The sequence below is a fragment of the Geotrypetes seraphini genome, chromosome 19 (genome assembly GCF_902459505.1).
Source record: "Geotrypetes seraphini chromosome 19, aGeoSer1.1, whole genome shotgun sequence".
Lineage (NCBI taxonomy): Eukaryota > Metazoa > Chordata > Amphibia > Gymnophiona > Dermophiidae > Geotrypetes > Geotrypetes seraphini.
Window position 1 is genome coordinate 29,818,400 of NC_047102.1, and position 19,574 is coordinate 29,837,973.

General features: G+C 42.0%; 1 protein-coding gene across 7 annotated transcripts in view; it reads right to left on the reverse strand.

Moving 5' to 3' along the window:
• Positions 1-19,574, reverse strand: part of TUB (TUB bipartite transcription factor) — a 186,258-nt gene that overhangs the window by 85,820 nt on the left and 80,864 nt on the right. The window contains exon 1 of one of the 7 annotated variants that reach the window (XM_033928543.1): positions 12,573-12,696. The exons of 4 other annotated variants lie outside the window; for them this stretch is intronic. In XM_033928543.1, the coding sequence (XP_033784434.1) occupies positions 12,573-12,610 (38 nt within the window). In that variant the 5' untranslated portion in view covers positions 12,611-12,696. Of the gene's footprint in view, positions 1-10,780; positions 10,890-12,572; positions 12,697-19,574 lie in introns of those variants that run through there. 2 more of the 7 variants (XM_033928546.1, XM_033928547.1) reach the window with 2 other exon arrangements.

Here is a 19,574-nt window from a genome sequence, read left to right on the forward strand (position 1 = left end):
TCACAGATGCTTGAATCATTGAATGTGCCTTTACGTGAGGGAGATCCAACAAGTCATTAAGTCTTTGTCTACATGTAAAGCTCCTGGACCGGATGGGTTTACTACAGAGTATTATAAACTGCTCCTCTATCATCTTCCGGGAGTAATGGTACGTTATTTTAATACTTGTGTGGAAGACTCTTCTTTCCCTCATGGTGCCACTGATGCTTTAATCACTTTGATTCCCAAACCAGGAAAGGACCTTCAATATGTAGGTTCTTATCGTCCAATATCTTTACTTAATGTAGATCTTAAGATCTTTGCACGAGTCTTAGCAGATCGTTTAGCATCTCATTTACCTCTATTAATAGGGGAAGAACAGGCTGGTTTTGTCCAAGGTCAATCTGTTCTACATGTTCGAAAAGTTTTGACTGCATTGTCAACTGGTCAAGCAACAGCAGTATCAGGTTTGTTAGCAAGTTTAGATGCAGAAAAGGCTTTTGATCGAGTAGAGTGGTCTTTTCTATTTTCTACATTGTCTCATATGGGTTTTTCTGGATGGTTCTTGGATTGTTTACATGTCTTATATGCTGATCCCAGAGTGCATATTCTCATTAATAGGACTCAATCCTCTTCTTTTGTTATCTGAAGAGGCACCCGTCAAGGATGCCCTCTTTCTCCACTATTGTTTCTTCTTTACTTGGAACCTCTCTTACGTACTTTGAAGAGAGATGTTCAAATAACTGGTCTCTCTGTAATCGGTCATGAATTAAAAGTATTAGTGTTTGCAGATGATTTGATGATTATCTTAACTAATTCAGTAAGTTCTTTATCACATTTACTTGATGCCTTAAATGAATTTGGGTTTCATTCTGGATTTAAGTTAAATTATCGAAAATCAGTAGCTCTGCCATTCCATCCTAGTTTACCTACTCATTAGCCTAGCACTTTCCCCCTCTCTTGGTCATCTGATAAAGTTGTTTATTTGGGGATCACTATTCCGCAGGATATTTCTCAACTTCATGATCTCAATATACAACCCTTATTGGATAGAACTAAATCTTGTCTTTTGGCTTGGCGTCATCTTCCTATTTCTTTAATGGGCCGCATTGCTCTCTGTAACATGTTGGTTCTACCTTAATGGTTATATGTTTTTCAGATGTTGCCTTTATCTCTTTCAAGGAAAATAGAACTTCAATTGGACAAATTAATTTGTGAATTTCTTTGGGTTGGAGGTCGTTCTCGTCTCCCTCTTAGTACGTTGGTTTTACCAATTGATAAGGGAGGATTGGGTATGTTGTCCTTAAGACGCTTTATAGAGGCATGTCATATACATGTTTGGTTCTTATCCACTTCTTATTTCTCATGGACTCTGGTGGCACTTAAGTTTTGGAAACCTTACCATTTTAGTTTTCTTTTACATACTCCTCAAGTGGTGACTGCTGTTTGGGGAATCCATATTATTTTTTTCTTGCTCCCTTAAGATCCACATGGAGACAAGTCTGCAATCAGATAGGAATAGATTTTCGTTCTACTCCTTTGTTACCTATTTGTGGTAATGTTTTTTTTTCATCCTGGTATGACATCAACTAGAGTCCAGATAACAAGGAAGGGACCCATTATTTATTTGTATCAGCTTCTTAACGATGATGGTACTTTACCAAATCTTTCTCAATTGCAAACTAATTGTGGTTGGACTAATTTTGATATTTTTTCTTATATGCAACTCAAATATTATATAAACTCATTATCAACTTTAAATTTACTTACTAAGGTGTATGAACTTTTATCAGAATTATATTGGTTGGAATCTCAACTAATAGTTCCTTTAAGATACTTCAGACACTCTCTTATGGATTTTTCTCCATCATTAGATTATACCAGGATGGCCCAGGCTTGGAATGCATAGGGCTCCTTTTACTAGAAACATAGAAAGATGACGGCAGATAAGGGCTACAGCCCATCAAGTCTGCCCATACCATTGACCCCCTTTCAAGTCTACTGGCCCCGTTAACTCTACTGACCTGCTCTATTAAGTCTATATCCTAGCGACCCTATTTATTGGTATGACTCCCGCAGTGATCCCACATAGGTATCCCATTTATTCTTGAAGTCTGGGATACTGCGGGCCTCGATCACCTGTACTGGAAGCTTGTTCCAATGCTCTATCACTCGTTCCGGAATTAATGCGTGGAATAGTGCACGTTACAATACCGTGTGCGCTAGACGCTAACGCCAGCATTTTTTACTCACGAGATTGAAGAAGGAAGAATAAAAAATACATCAAAGGAAAGTATTTGTGAAATTAAATCTCACAGTCGAACAAGCTGAGGGAAGGCAACGCAGCACTAGAAAACACAACTTCTTCGCTCAGCGGAAAATGAAGAACCGAGGTACTAAGAGTCCTGGTTGGGCGGGAAGGCACTTGCACATGCACAGTGCGGGCAGTCTGAAAGCTTTTAAGTTCTTAAAGTGCCAGTGCACTTTTGCGCTGTCCGTACCGGGCTCCGTGGATGACGTCACCCAAATGTGAGACTATGCTGCCTGCTTGTTCTGGGATAATATCTCTTTTGCTGTAAAGTTTCTTTGACTAGCATAATGTGAAATTTATTCAGAAAATGACTTATGATTATATAAAAAGTTTTGCACAACACACACAAGTGCTTTACCAAACCCTTCTTTAAAATGATGCATTCGAAATGTTCATATATAAATTTGTTTTGTAACAAATTTTAAAACCATTTTACTAAATCACATTAAAGTGCTAATGCGGGCTTAAAGTGAGGAAAATGCCTAACGCAGGATGTGATAAGTGTTTTGCATTAGTTCTGCCATTTGTCAGTGCTAACCATGCAATATTTATTTATTTTTTAAAAGGGGGGAGGGGCAGTGTCATGTTCAGAGAATGACCACGTCATAAAACTGAAGAGAAAAAAATAAATGTTAGCAACAGGGTAAGTGGGCGTATATCTAATATATCAATACCCTTGTTGGGCAAGAATGTAAAACAGCATGAGAACTGTTAGAACTACAAACTGTTAGAGGATAGCAAACGTCACGCCAATTTTCAAAAAAGGATCGAGAGGGGAACCGGGCAACTATAGGCCTGTGAGTCTTACGTCTGTCCCCGGCAAGATGGTTGAAGCACTGATCAAGGATAGCATAGTCCGGCACTTGGACGCACACGACTTGATGAAACCCAGTCAACATGGATTCAGGAAAGGGAAATCATGTTTGATGAATTTACTCCAATTTTTTGAGACCGTGAACGAGCAAATTGATAGTGGGAAGCTGGTGGACATAATATACTTGGACTTCCAGAAAGCGTTCGACAAAGTTCCACACGAAAGAATTCTCAGGAAACTACAAAGCCATGGCATAGAGGGAGATATACAAAGATGGATAGGCAAATGGCTGGAAAACCGAAAGCAGAGAGTGGGCATAAATGGGAAGTTCTCCGACTGTTAGAAAGTGACTAGTGGTATACCCCAGGGCTCGGTACTTGGGCCGATCCTTTTTAATATTTATATCAATGACCTGGAGGAAGGAACATCCAGTGAGATCATCAAGTTTGCAGACGATACAAAACTATGCCGGGCAATCAGATCGCAGGAGGATAGAGAGGAACTCCAGAGCGACTTGTGTCGGTTAGAAACATGGGCGGAGAAATGGCAGATGAAGTTCAATGTGGAGAAATGCAAGGTAATGCATTTAGGCAATAAGAATAAGGAATACGAGTATACAATGTCAGGTGCAACTCTGGGGAAGAGTGAACAAGAAAAGGACCTGGGTGTACTGATAGACAGGACCCTGAAGCCGTCGGCACAATGCGCGGCAGCGGCAAAGAAGGCAAATAGAATGTTGGGCATGATAAAGAAAGGAATCTCGAGTAGATCGGAGAAAGTTATAATGCCGCTTTATAGGGCAATGGTCAGACCACACTTGGAATACTGCGTCCAACATTGGTCTCCTTATCTAAAGAAGGATATAAAACTGCTGGAGAGGGTGCAGAGACGAGCAACAAAACTGGTGAAGGGTATGGAGAAACTGGAATACGAGGATAGACTTATAACACTAGGATTGTTCTCCCTTGAGAAAAGGAGACTGCGTGGGGATATGATCGAGACCTTCAAAATACTGAAAGGAATCGACAAAATAGAGCAGAGAAGATTATTTACATTGTCCAATTTGACACGGACTAGAGGACATGTAATGAAGCTAAGGGGGGACAGGTTCAGGACTAATGTCAGGAAGTTCTGCTTCACTCAGAGAGTGGTTGACACCTGGAATGCCCTCCCAGAGGAGATTATTGCGGAATCTACCGTCCTAGGCTTCAAGAGCAAACTAGATGCATATCTCCTTAAGAGAGGCATATAAAGATATGGTGGACTATAAATTACGCCAGGTGTACACCTGGCAGGGCCTCCGCGTGTGCGGATCGCTGGACTCGATGGACCGAAGGTCTGATCCGGAGATGGCAGTTCTTATGTTCTTATGTTCTTATTACAAAAATAAAATATTGTATCAGTGTTTTAAAATATGCTCAGAGACCCGGAGACCGTGTGAGATGTTTATCTCATATGTAAAGCCTCACCGACCAATCATTGCACATTTTGAATTTTAGTTGAAAAAATAACGTACAGTCATAATCATCAAAATGAACTCAAAAGTGCAACTTATCTTAAATGTATCACATTTGTGAAGTCCCGACACGGATTAGGTTTCGTTTTCTGCCTCAGGGGAACCCCTAAAGGTCTTTACATTAAAAAGGCAGGGTCCCACATTCAATATAGCTCTTCAAAAGTTCCATGCACAGAAAAGCAGTGCATTATACAGCCACAGCTGCGATCTCTTCTGTTACGAAAGCTCCAAAAATACTTTTTGGGGTTTCCCTGAGGCAGAAAACGAAACATGGTCCGTGTCGGGACTCCACAAATGTGAAACATTTAAGATAAGTTGCACTTTTTGAGTTCATTTTGATGATTATGACTGCACGTTATTTTTTCAACTAAAATTCAAAATATGCAATGATTGGTCGGTGAGATAAACATCCAGGTCACCGAGCATATTTTTGTAGTTATAACAGTTCTCATGCTGTTTTACATTCTTGAACAACAAGGGTATTGATATATTAGGGTGAGAGAAAGGGAATAAGTCAGTGTTATTTCGTTAGCACGCACTAAACAGAAGCTGGTCAATATTCAGCGCTATTTAACCAGCCAGAAACAGTGATAACCAGTTAAAACAGCACTTAACCAGTTAAGGCCCTAGATCAGTGGTTCTTAACCTGGGTTCGACCGAACCCCAGGGGTTTGGTGAGTCAGTCTCGCGGGTTCGGCGGAGGTCAGAACACACCTCCAACTCATATAGCGCTTCGGTCACGTTCAATCTATCAGTTATTCAGTGATTTTGATCAAGACTGATCGTGTACTCGGTTTCTTGATCTATCAATCAACAGCAGAAGTCACACTGATTTGCAGTAAATTTCATTATTATGTTATTAATATTCAAAATATAGGAGAACTTATTTGTTTTCAAAATTGATATTATTTTTTCCCTCACTGTATACCTATGTTTTGAATTTGTAAAAATCATATTTTATTTTTCCAATAAAGAAGGGTTCGGTGAACATGCATATGAAACTGGTGGGGTTCAGTACCTCCAACAAGGTTAAGAACCTCTGCCCTAGATAGAGTGTGAGCCTGCCAGGACAGACAGGGAAAATTGCTTGAGTACCTGAATGTACACCACTTAGATTATAAGTGGTATATAAATACTTGAAAAATAAATAATAAAATACTAAGCTGCGGTAAAGGTTTCTACTGCAACCCGGGGCGCTAAATGCTCCACCGCTCACAGGAATCTATGAGGGGGGGGGGTTGTAAATGCAAATATTCACAGTTAGCAGCTACAAGTTAACCGGCTATATCATATGATAATCGGCAATATTTAGCCCTGATCAGCTGAGTTTAGCAGCCAAAATCAGGCTCTGTAAATAGCAGTCCTATCTTTGGCTGCTATAAACTTTACTGGTCAGCACTGATTGTTGATTTAGTCAGTCAAGTTTATAGCAGCCAAAGCATGGCTATTTAATGCCGATCACCGGAAACAGCCTGGCATTGACCCAGGAGTTAGCCGGCCTACTTCCTGTGGTCTGAATGTCGGCCCCAAGAGCTATTCCTGCCTCTTAAATAGAGGGCGTTAAATGATCCTGCGTTCATTTTTTTCCAGTGGGCAAGTGCTAATGCTAACATTATTGCATAACCAGAAAATGAAATCAATGGATAAAGGATGACTTTATGGCCACACTAGAAACGGGCTTAGGATTTGGGAAAGTCCTATGGTAGGATGCACTAAGCTCATTTACTGGCACAGGTTAGTAAAAGGGCACCTATTTTTAATTTGAAGCTTACAATACGTGATCCCATTATAGGAAAAAGAACAGCTTTCTGATTTACCTAGATTCATAATGGTGAGAATAAGAAAGCAGATGAAGCTTTCGGAAAACTGACAACAGTCCCCTTATGCATTGATTTAAAAATTGGGATTCAAATGGAGGCATTTTATTTGTATTAACCACTAAATGAATTATTTACAAATATCATTCTTATTGGTTCTGATGCTTTAAAGCAGGGGTGTCCAACCTGCGGCCCGGTGAAGTATTTTGTGCAGTCCCGGTCGAGGGCAATGCAGTATTTTCCTCTGCTGCCCCCGGGTGTTTACCATCTTGCCGACTCCCTCCTCTGTCTTGCTGCAGCGTTTGCACATTTGTGCGGCCCCAGAAACATTTTTTACGACCAATGCGGCCCAGGGAAGCCAAAAGGTTGGACACCCCTGCTTTAAAGCATCAGTAGGGTTAAGAAGAGATTATTTTGTTACTTATTGCTTATTTTTAAGATGTTTTTGTAGGGAAGAGCATCAGAGGCAAAATTAATTCTTGGTGGGGGGTGTATCAATATGAAAATATATTGAAATATGAATAGTTTTAAATATGTTAAATATAACATATGTGGAGGGGCATTTTCAATAGACCATCTAAGACCGAATTTTGGCACTTACATGCTTCAAAAACAGGTCTAGGCAAATATTACTAAGTTCCGCCTAGGATGTCCTATCACTGCAAAATGTCAAAATCTAGCCCCCTCCCAAAGCCCACCCAAAACACACCCAAAGCTCACCTCTTATACACCCCTTTTAGACTTAGACATTCTAGAGGACGAACGACCCGCAAGACATCCAAATTTCTAGTTTTGAAATTTGGCACTTGGACATTTTGGCGAACCAAACATCCAAGTGACGACTTAGGCGGTTTTGGGGATGTTTTTATGTTTTGATTATGCCTCTTGATTATACCTCACTTGGAGTCGGATGATGGCAGCGACCTCGGGAGACCCTTGACACAGCACTTGTTTGTGCAAAACATGTTGGGTCAGACTCCCAGGTTTGGCTGTGATTAAGCTAAGTACAATTTCACTTTATATTTTACTATTTATTATATGTATCATATTTAAAATAACTTGTGGGGTTTTTGGACATGAAAGATGTATTCTTTTTCAAAAATCATATATGATTGGTCATAAATGCATATTACAATATTGGTTACAAAAAGATCCTCCAAATTATTGGCATTGGAGGAATCAATTCCATTGTTTAATTTTATTTGAGGTTTTTGAGGTTCGTAAATTTCCTAAAAGATCACGATTATTTTTAAAAATCTGGGATCCTTATATACAAAAATTATCCTCGAAAGCTAGAAGTATGATTCTTAATACTTTATATTAGATTTAAATAAATGTGTTGTTTTTTTGTTTTTGTTTTAATTTATTTATTTATTTTTATTTAAATATTTTTGTTTATTTGGTGTTTTGTGTCGCCTTTCATTCTGGGGTAGGGAGGGAAATTGGAATGATTTTAATATATATGTATGGAGTGGTGAAGGGGGATATAGGGGAAAAGTGATTTAGATATATTAAAATATATTTTGGAGGAATGATAAAATGTTTATGCAAATGTTTTATTGTGAATTTGATTGTAAAGAATGTCTTTTTGTATCATATTGTTATATATTTGTTTGATTCCTTCAATAAAATGTTATACTATAAAATGAAAGTATTTAAAAATAAGAGAAACAGGGAAAATGCTATTTGAGAAAAACACTTGATATACAACAAGTGGGGCAGCCAATGATGAAGCACCATGTAAATCTTCCCGCAGTTTTTTGAGAAATCACACAGCGGTGGAGTGGTGGGGCTGAGGCATCCTTGAAGATACAGTGTGGGATAGATTTATACCCAAACATATTTACATCCAGATCCTTATAATTGTATATGGATTTCTGAAGATAGGGCTGGATATAGCATAAACGGATATAGTTTGGCCATTTGATTTTTTTGGCCTTTTAGAGATGTGGCATGATCAGTGTCAGAGGGGAGAGATTCTACCTCTCCAGTTCCTTGAAATTCAGATGTAAAGGATAATGAGTAAAGCTCATACAAAATCAGCAACAAAATTGTAATTACTAGGGTCATTTAAAGAAGGGGATGTCTACCTACACTGGGATAACGTTATTACAAGGTGCCTATCTCAAAGTTAGGGAAAGAGGCCTATTTTATAGCAGTTAGTTTGAAACATTTTAGCTTAGCAGACTTCAACACCGATGTACACATTGTGCTGTTATTTTGTTTTGAAACATTTGCACAAGCTTTGAATTGACTTCATATTTGGACATAAGAAGGTCTGATGATTATTCCACAGACACAGGACATAACTAGTCACGATCCCTACCTTCTGATATTATGATTCTAAAAGTAATTTTTTTTAGGAACCAAGAAATGAAAATATATATTGTGTAAAAAATAAAAGCATATTTTCACAATTTCTGTATTCTGTCAGTGTTGTTACACCTCTTTTGTGGATGATATAATCTTTTTTTAAGAAGGCAACATAGGCACCTGTGTGCCTTCATAAAATAGCTCCCAGATCCAACACTAGAAGTGCACAAACCTTCATGTGCAACTTTACACCTACTCTGAAAAAAGGTACAAATTTCTGCATCTTCTCTATAAAACTATCCCCTCAGAGGAGTAATTTTATACATTTTTTTCTGCATGCAAAGCAAGCATGGAAAAGGGGTTTTATAAAATTGTGCGTATGTAGATAGCTGTCCATGTGCACTTATAAACACTTTCTGCCCGATATTCAAAAGGGTTTAACCAGGCAGGAGAGCTGTTGTAGACTAAGGGGCCCTTTTACTAAGCTGTACTAAGAAATGGGCTTAGCACATCCTTAGGCGGGTCTTTCTTGTGTGCTAAGCCCATTTCTAACATAGCAATAAATTTGGCCTTTTTCTATTATATTTTGCTTTGGCCTTGTGCTACTGTTGGCATTAGCACATGGCCATAAAAAAATAAAAAATAAAGGAGTATCTACTGCCTCCTGTTTATGAGACTCTAAGGGCTCCTTTTACAAAGCCGTGTTAGCGGCTTTATAGCATGTACATTTTTAGCGCGCGCTATCTGAAAAACTACCGCCTGCTCAAGAGGAAGCAGTAGCAGCTAGCGCAGCCGGCAAATCAGCGCGCACTATTTCGCGCGTGAAACCACTAACGCGGCTTCGTAAAAGGAGCCCTAAGGGCTCCTGTGTTATGAACGTGCAATAGTTATGTAACCATGCAAGCTGATTAGCACATCCATGCCCATCTCCAGAAAAATAAAAACCTTAGTGCACATCCATGGCAAAGCCAAGGCAGAACAGTTAAGCAGTCCTCCATTAAGCAACTTTTGGGGTGTTGGGCGCATCTGTAAAAGAGCCCTTAAGTGAAATTATTTCCTATCGTCAAAGCATAGTGCATATAGAGAACCTGTCACTGGGGAATAGAATTTAGGCAGGGGTCTCAAAGTCCCTCCTCGAGGGCCGCAATCCAGTTGGGTTTTCAGGATTTCCCCAATGAATATGCATGAGATCTATGTGCATGCACTGCTTTCAATGCATATTCATTGGGGAAATCCTGAAAACCCAACTGGATTGCGGCCCTCGAGGAGGGACTTTGAGATCCTTGGCCTAGATCACAGGTGTCAAAGTCAGTCCCCAAGGGCTGCAATCCAGCCGGGTTTTCAGGATTTCCCCAATGAATATGCATGAGATCTATGTGCATGCACTGCTTTCAATGCATATTCATTGGGGGAAATCCTGAAAACCCGACTGGATTGCGGCCCTCGAGGAGGGACTTTGAGATCCTTGGCCTAGATCACAGGTGTCAAAGTCAGTCCCCAAGGGCTGCAATCCAGCCGGGTTTTCAGGATTTCCCCAATGAATATGCATGAGATCTATGTGCATGCACTGCTTTCAATGCATATTCATTGGGGAAATCCTGAAAACCCAACTGGATTGCGGCCCTCGAGGAGGGACTTTGAGATCCTTGGCCTAGATCACAGGTGTCAAAGTCAGTCCCCAAGGGCTGCAATCCAGCCGGGTTTTCAGGATTTCCCCAATGAATATGCATGAGATCTATGTGCATGCACTGCTTTCAATGCATATTCATTGGGGGAAATCCTGAAAACCCAACTGGATTGCGGCCCTCAAGGAGGGACTTTGAGATCCCTGATTTAGAGCAATGAGAGAAAAGATGATTTTTGGTGTGAAAACGGTTTTAAAAAATCAGAATATGTCTGACCCAAGTGCCCCCCCCCATTTTTTTTTTTTTGGGGGGGGGGGTGAGAGAGCACAGCATTTATTACAGTCGCCATTCCAAGGGCAAAAAGCATCCCCAAACCTGCCCCTGTCATGAACCTCCCCAACTCACCACCCAGCGCTCTTCCAGGCCCCCGATGTGAAACCAGCCGGCGGCCGCTCACAGGTGACGGGGCTGCGGCCTCGGGGCCTGCGCCGACCCGCCGGGCAACGGCACAAGCTCTCGGGGAAAGGGACGGGGCAGCCTCTGACGCACACGCACTTCAACTTTAAAAAAAAAAAAAAAAAAAAAGGAGCCTCGACGACTCCTAGCAACCGGGAGCCAATGAGGGGAGCCGTGCTGCCATGGCGATGCGAGCTCGCGGCGCGAGACGGGGAGCTCGCGTGGGTCGGGAAGTGGGCGCGCGGCGGCCGGACCTCGTCTTTGACTGTTAAAGGGGCGCGAGGGGGGCGGAGGAACTGCGCAGCTAGGCCGTGGGTGTGAGCTCGTGAGCAGCCCTCGCTTTCATGGTGTCCAACCTAGGGGGGGGGGGGTAATCTGTGCCGGGGGTTAGCGGGCTCCTACGCCCTAGCCAATGGGCGACGCTGTGCCAAGCAATAGCCCGGGTGGGGGGGTAACACGACGCGCAGATCTCACGAGCGGAAGGCTACGGCTTGGGCTGGTTTTTCCGTTTCGTTTGCGTGATGCTGTTAAAGGGAAGCCGCGATTTTCTTGCCCGCGCAGTATCACCGAGTCCCGGCCAAGAAACTTGCCCGGCCATGTGCTAAGGAGCCCGCATGCAGAATGCAGAAAGTGGGGGGGGGGGGGGGGGGACGACGACAACGAGTGCAAAGGCTGGTCCTTAAGTAAGTGATCGCTGGATTCGCCCTCAAAATTAAAAACAGGGAAGGGGTAAAAAGCGGACCTGGTCCGTCAGATCCGCCTTTTACCCCTTCCCACGAAAACACTATTCCTTGCATGTCTAGGTGCATTTGCGTTCTCCTCTTCCGCAAAATGCCTTGCAGCCACTGCAACGAAGGTAGAATGGTTGTGGTACACAGCAGCCACCTAAAGTGCTATTTTTAGGACCGTACCATTTGATTTCCTAGGACAGTAGCGTTTGAACCCTCCTTTTGCCAGCTCAAAGGGCTGTTTGGGGATGGCAACCTTCACCCGATTGCAGATTTTTTCAAACAAATATACAATAAAAAGACATTCTTTACAATCAATTTCACAATAAAACATTTGCCTATTTTATCATTCCTCCAAAATATATTTTAATATATCTAAACCACTTTTCCCCTATATCCCCCCTCACTCCATGCATATCTGTTAAAATCATTCCAATTTCCCTCCCTACCCCAGAATGAAAGGCGACACAAAACACCAAATAAACAAAAACAGATATATATTTTTTTTAATTGCCAGAGGCTCGGAACACTTTTAGCGCTTAGAAGCAAATCTGTAAGCAAAACACTTGTCGGTCGAGAAAGTTGGGCCCTAGGATGCAGTTTAAGCGAAGAGGGGAAAAGTCGCCCTCCCCGAACTTGCGCGGAGACCGGGATCTACGCGTCCTGCTCGCATTTTCAGATTTAATTCTATGAATAAGTCCTGTTGAAAATATGGAGGGGGGGGGGGTGGTGTTGGACATTGAGGGAACATATTGAGAGATATAAAAAATTGATTTTGAAGCAATGATAAACATTTCTTAGAAGTTAATATGGTCGATTTAAATGTAATGACTGTTATATTATTATGTATTTATTGCATTTCTTCAATAAAACGTTAAAGAATAATTCCGACGGGATAAATCCGATGCCATATCACTCAATGAAATCTCGCATTCCAAAGTCAGCCCAGAGTTGGAACATGCCATATCTACACATATTACACATGCAATAAGAAGTTCAAAGCTGCCACTTACCTGTAAGGGATCCAGTCCGAGTGATGCTTAGAACTCATAGCGCCTGCTGCTCATCGGCACGAAGGCCCCGCGCCCGCTGCCTAAAACACATCCCACCCAGCAGCATCGTCCAGACCCCGGCCAGTTCCTCTCCCCCTCCCCCCGGGCCGCCCACCGAGCAGGGACTGAGCCCCGGGCTGAGATGGGAAGCCGCCGAGCCCCTCTGATCGCTCGCGCTGCACGCCGTCTGCCTACGTCTGATGCGCGCGCGCGGGGGGGGGGGGGGGAAGGACCGCTAGAGCCGCGAGCGAGCGAGAAGCTGCGGCGCCCACGGGCAGCCCTGGCGACTCGGCCCAGCCCCACGAGCGGCGAGAAGAGAAAGAGAGAGAGGCAGCCCAGAGCGCGCGACCCCTGCACGACCAGCATCATTGGCAGCGAATGAGCGGGAAGAGAGCAGCAGCAGCACCAGCTGTGCTTGCCAGGATCTTACACCAGGGCCAGCGCCTCATCTGAACCTGTTTCAACACGGCATGAGGACGATGGCACCAGTAGCCATACTGGTTTGGCTGCACCTGCATCTCCACCCAGTCCCAGAGCGCTCCGCTTCGGTGCTGGGAGAAGGAAGCCGCAGCGGCCCCGCTGCTCCCAGTATAGCCATGGCATCAGCAGGGTCTGCGCCAGAGCCAAATCGATGAGAGCGGTAGCGGTGCCACTGTCGCCACCCACCCCAACACAGCAAAAGCAATGCAGACAGCACCCGCGCCATCTGCATCGTTACCAATACTGGGACAGAAGCAGAGCTGCGCCAATACCACCCGTACGAGGACCATCATCTCATCAGCACTAGTACCAATATTGCGAAAGGGATTGGGACTTGTACTTTACACAACCACAGTCAAAGGGATTTTACATACAGGTACTTCAAGCTTTTCCCCTATATGACACAGTAGGCTCACAATCTATCTACTGGACCTGGAGCAGTGGAGGATTAAGTGACTTGTTCAAATCCAAAGAGAAGGGTGGCCATGGGAGTAGCATGGGTTGGACAACAGCACTGTCAGAAATGAGACACAACCTTGTCCTGGAGGACCATCAGGCCAATCAGGTTTTCAGGCTAGCCCTAATAAATGTACATGGAGCAGATTTGCATGCCTGTCACTTCCATTATATGCAAATCTCTCTCTTGCATATTCATTAGGGCTAGCCTGAAAACCCGATTGTCCTAGTGGTCCTCCAGGACAGGGTTGGGAACCACTGATCTAGAATACCTGGGATTTGTGTGCCTACCTGCTATGAGTTGGGCACCCACATCTAATCCTATCACGCCTATAAACAATTGGGAATGGGACAGGATCTTCAGCTGGCCAGCTGATATCTCAAAACAAATTCCTCACTGGTCCATTGACTTCTTATTTTCTCCAAATTTTTCTGAATTTTTGTAAACTTATCTTAGCCATTCGGCACTGACGTAATATGGCACCTCTCCAGACATGAATTCATGTTTCGATAGTCTGCTATGATTGAGCATCGGCCACTGAAGAAACTGCTTTAACCTCTGATGTTTCAAGCCTGAAGCAGACTATCGCATCATGAATGCACCATCAAGTTCTAGATAGAGAAAAATACCGCCTGAAAAAATATAATTAAATAAACACTCTAAAATCTCTATAATCCCAAAACGATCAATTCAGCATATAGTATCCTATATAATAATACCCTTAGCGTGCATGCGCACTTCGTGGCTCCATGTGTCCATAGCCGGCAGAGAAATTGTAAAGCGTGCAGCACATGCGCGGTTGGCACGTGCGCGCATGACAATTTGCTTTGGTGGTTTAACCTAATCCTGCAGTGGTTACTGTGTGCCGGTTGCCCTTCCCAACACAATGCGTGATTAATAAAAAAAGGTAGGACGGGGCACGATAATTGACAGAGAGAGAGATTGAAAGAAAAAAAAAAAAAAACCAAACAGATGGGACATTGACAGACTGACAGAAATAGAGACACACACATTGAAAGACAGGTAGGTTGGAGTGAAAGACATAGAGAGAAGGCCAGGGGGCCAGGGAGAGAGATTGAAAGGAAAAAAAACAAACAAACAGACAGCAGACAAGGAGAGAGAGACACACAGAAAAAAAGACAGACAGCGGCCAAGGAGAGAGAGAGGAAAATTGAAAGATAGACAGAAAGTACCCAAGGAGAGAGAGAGAAAGAAAGAAAGACAGCGGCCAAGGAGAGAGAGAGCAAAAAATGAAAGACAGACAGAAAGTAGCCAAGGAGAGAGAGAGAAAGAAAGACAGCGGCCAAGGAGAGAGAGAGAGAAAGAGAGAGCAAAAAATGAAAGACAGACAGAAAGTAGCCAAGGAAAGACAGCGAGAAAGAAAGACAGGCAGACAGACAGCGGCCAAGGAGAGATAGAGCAAAAAATGAAAGACAGACAGAAAGTAGCCAAGGAGAGAGAGAGAAAGAAAGAAAAACAGACAAACAGCGGCCAAGGAGAGAGAGAGCAAAAAATAAAAGACAGACAGAAAGTAGCCAAGGAGAGAGAAAGAAAGACAGACACAAATCTTCTGAGTTTCCACTATTTCCTATGGGGAAATTCACTTTGATATACGAGTGCTTTGGATTACAAGCATGCTTCTGGAACGAATTATGCTCGCAAACCAAGGTTTGACTGTTCTTGGTGGTTTACAACAGAAAATACACAATAAAACAAACAGACAAAAAAGATACACTGTCCGATACATTTTTAAATAGGAAAATAAAAATTTCAGGAGAAAAAGCATGTATATGAAGTGGGCGAGGAGGTTGAAGTTATTCTGTAGCCTAGGTTTACATATGATCTAAAGATCCCAGGTTGAGCTTTAGAATACATGTTTTTAAGAGCAAGAAATTGCTCTATTTTTGTGTGTCTGTAATACATTTCAAGTATGTCTTCTGATCGGCTTTGCTTTGTACTGATTCAACCTCCAAATCTCAACATGGTATACGAAGTGAGGCTTTACCAGTGTCCTGGACAGGAGCATTATCAACGCCTTCGTCCTACCCTTTATGGCCGCCTTTATGCAATTAACAGTTTTCCAGTGCCCTAAGAATGGCGTCAGCTGGAAACAGCTATGAAGTCCAGCGAGTTTCCGGGTTTTTATGTAAGCTATTTTTCCTACGATATGAAAAAACTGGAAACCCGCTGGACTAAGGGCCCCTTTTACTAAGGTGCGCTAGCGTTTTTAGTGCACGCACAAGATAGGCGGTAGCGGCTAGCGTGCGGGGAATTTTAGCGCACGCTTTTCCGCGCACTAAGGCCCTAACGCACCTTTGTAAAAGGAGCCCTTAAGTGTATAGCCCTCCGTGGAAAAACTACTTTTTTTTAACTTGCTTTTTTGCCAATCTTTTCAAACCACCCTCGTATTTAATGAGCAACAATAAAAGTACTAATGCTTGTCAAAAAAAAAGAGCACAGATATATCAGAGTAAAAACCCAGGCAAGGGGAACATATCATATCAAAAGCTAGTCACGGCTCAGACACTAGCCAGTGTTTCAAAATCATGAAACAACAGCTTGCAACCATGTCCCCACATAACCCACCATAAATATATAGAAATATAAAATGTTCTTTATAAACTGTTTGTGCTATAATATTAAACAAAGTACGGTTTCTGATCCATTTCGGAATCAGCTCCGGGACTGGAAATGTTCCAGTCAGATTTACTCATAACATCAGCATCAGTTTTGACCAATTCAGACTGATGAGAAAATTCAAAACCAAAGGAGTTCAACAAAGGAGAGACCCATGAAAAAACAGCAATCCAAAAAAAAAAAAGTGGGACCGAACAGTGGACTTCCCATGAAGAGCCAGGAGGCAATTCCAATAAACCAGTTTATTGCGTGAAGTCCACTAATGTTCATACCCGACACAACTTGCTAAGTTTGCGATTCAGCTTCTGAGGATCCACAAGTTTGTTTAGCACCTTGCTTGTGTTGGAGATCGATTTGTCCTACTCGGAACGTTTTTGACCTCCGAGGCAGCCGTATTGTACGCCGAAACACGGCGCCATGTCGCGTCTGAACTATAGTGGATTTCACACAATAAACTGGTTTATTGGAATTGTCTCCTAGCTCTTCATTGGAGGTCCATTGATCCATCCCACTTTTTTTGTGAAAATTCAACAGCCTGAGCTCATTTAGGGCCTCTTTTACAAAGGGGGGGGGTCGGAGCATTTACCACATCAGCCTGTGCGATCGGGCTTTGTAAAAGAGGGAGTTTTCTAAAGCAGTAAATTCAAAATAAGATCTAATTGGTATGGAAATTGCGATCAATTAGATCTTATTTTGAATTTACTGCTTTTAGATTACTGGTTCAATCGTTACTACTGAGTCTTCTCGATTATTGTAGTATTATCTATCTGACAGTCACCAAGAAAGAATTAGGAAGACTTACAATAATACAGAATACAGTGGTCAGAATGATTTATGGCCTGAAGAAATTTGATCTTTTATTGCGAATTGCATTGGCTGCCAATGGAGGCCGGGGTTTTGTTTAAACTAGGCTGTTTCTGTTACAAGGCTGTTTATGGTACAGCGCCTTCTTACTTAAGTCAATAGATTTTCTTTAGCATCAGACACACATAGTAGAAGAACTCATCCTATGTTTCATTTTCCATCTGTCCAGGGTTGCAGGAGTAAGAAATTTCTAAATCATACTTTGGTATCTGCGAATATTGTTGCTTACTACCCATTCCTATGGCCATTTTAGAAAACAATTGAAGACCTATCTTTTTTCTAAATATTTGACTGTTTAATGAATCATCTTATTTCATGCAACATGTTTACTTTTATAACTTTTTGTAAACCGTGTTGAACTTCTGGTTACGCGGTCAATAAGCACAATGTTATGTTATATTGACTGGGATACAGGAAGAACGAAGGAGTGGCTTAGTGGTTAGAGCTATAGCCGCATCACCCCGAGGTTGTGGGTTCAAACCCCACTCTGCTCCTTGTGACCCTGGGCAAGTCGCTCAATCCTCCATTGTACGTTAGCCCACCGGGACAGATAGGGAAAATGCTTGAGTACCTGATTGTAAACCACCTTGACAACCTTGATAGGCGGTAAATAAATACCTATAAAAATAAAAATCTGGCCTGTATTTCCATGGAAAGTGGCTGAAATATGTCAGACCTCTCTTGTATTGATTCATTTCTGGTTAGCTGCTCCTTTCCCACACCAGTTTAGTCAAGGACCTGATGTAATCCAAACCTGTCTGTCCATTTTATAGTTTCAAATCTATTACAATTGTGCTGAAGTTGGTAGCATGGAACAGTGCCATACCCCCTCCCCCCCCCCCTTCACATTCCTCAAGGGAAACAAGATTAGAGATTAATTCAGAAGATTTGACATTTAAAAACATACTGAAACATATTTTCCTAAAGTATTAAATGTCTAGAAATATATGTTAATACAGCACACAAAAACATGACATATGTATTGGTTCTGGAGGCTGAAAATACAAAGAAAATGACTGGATGGGGACGGAGTAATGGAGATAATGGAAATAAGTATTATCCATTTTTTTGCCTTTTAAAAATTCACCAGATGATATATAATTAAGGTTTGATAATTGTCTTTTCACTAATTTGTATCACTTTTAGGTGCATTTAATTTTAGCAATAACATCTGTTGGGGGAAGTCGATTCATCTGGTCATTTGTCCATCTATATGCATACATTTCATTGCTCCCAATAAAATAAAATGTTTCCACGTGGCCTATAACCTTATTAATCAGACATGCAACAAAAGCATGAATTAAACCAATTTTCTTATATATATATATGTTTGAAATCAGTAGCAAATGTAGTTGCACATTATTTTCAAATGGAGAACTGAGTGTCTAAGAAGTATACAGTACTATAATTTAAATTTTCTGCAAATGAATGGTGTCAATAAATGTCCTTCCAACTAAGTGTAACGTGTATGTGTCAACTCCTATTAAACCTAGCAGAGTGTCAATATGCTTCTTTGTTCAGTACCATGGACAAGGCTAAGCTTTGTCAGCCATCACCAGCCTTAAGGAAGTGCAAAGACTTTCAGAGCAAGAACTAGGTTTTTCACCATTACAAGAACCCCCCCCCCCCCAAAAAAAAAAAAACAAAAAACCCAGCAAAACAAAAACAGTTCCTGCATTTAGAAAAGACGAGGTTTTCTTTTTTTTCTGCTTTTGGTATGGACAACCTGCACCTATCTAGGAAAAATACTTTGTAATTTTGTTATATTGTTATTATTTTAAACACACATTTCTGAAAATACTCCCAAAATGAGATTTCTTGTTTTTCCAGTTACTTTCTGAAAGAAAAGTACTTGGGGAAAATTCTATAACATCACACTCAGAAATGAGCACTGGAAAATATTGATGCTAAGCACTATTCTATAGAGCAGAGGTGTCCAACCTGCAGCCCTAGGGCCGCTTGTGGCCCTGTGAAGTATTTTGTGTGGCCCCGGTCAAGGGCGATGCAGTGTTTTCCTCTGCTGGCCCCGGATGTTTACTGTCTTGCCAGCTCCCTCCTCTGTCTTGCTGCAGGGTTTGTACGTTTGTGCGGCCCCAGAAACATTTTTTTTTTTTTTGCCAATGCAGCCCAGTGAAGCCAAAAGGTTGGACACCCCTGCTATAGAGAGTGAACCCCCTTTATACAACAGCGCTTAGAAGTGGTTCCCATGCACAACTCTGGGTGCCAGGCTTATGTCTGCTGAAACCTGGTGCCAAATTTGGATCATGAAATATCAGTGGGTCTGTACTGTTGCGCGGCAGGCCAGAATCACAGAGGCATGTCGCAGATCGCACAATGTATGTTGTTAGCTAGCCCTGCTGCAGTATGTATGGCTGATGTCAATCTATGTTTGTGCCTTACTAGTCAGTTGCCATTTAACAAGTATAAAGTCAATTTCTGCATTAATTAAAGTTTGTAAGTTAGAATGTTTTTAAATGTAAAACAAAAATTTGAAACAAACCCAAAAAAGTAAATATTCAGTCAAA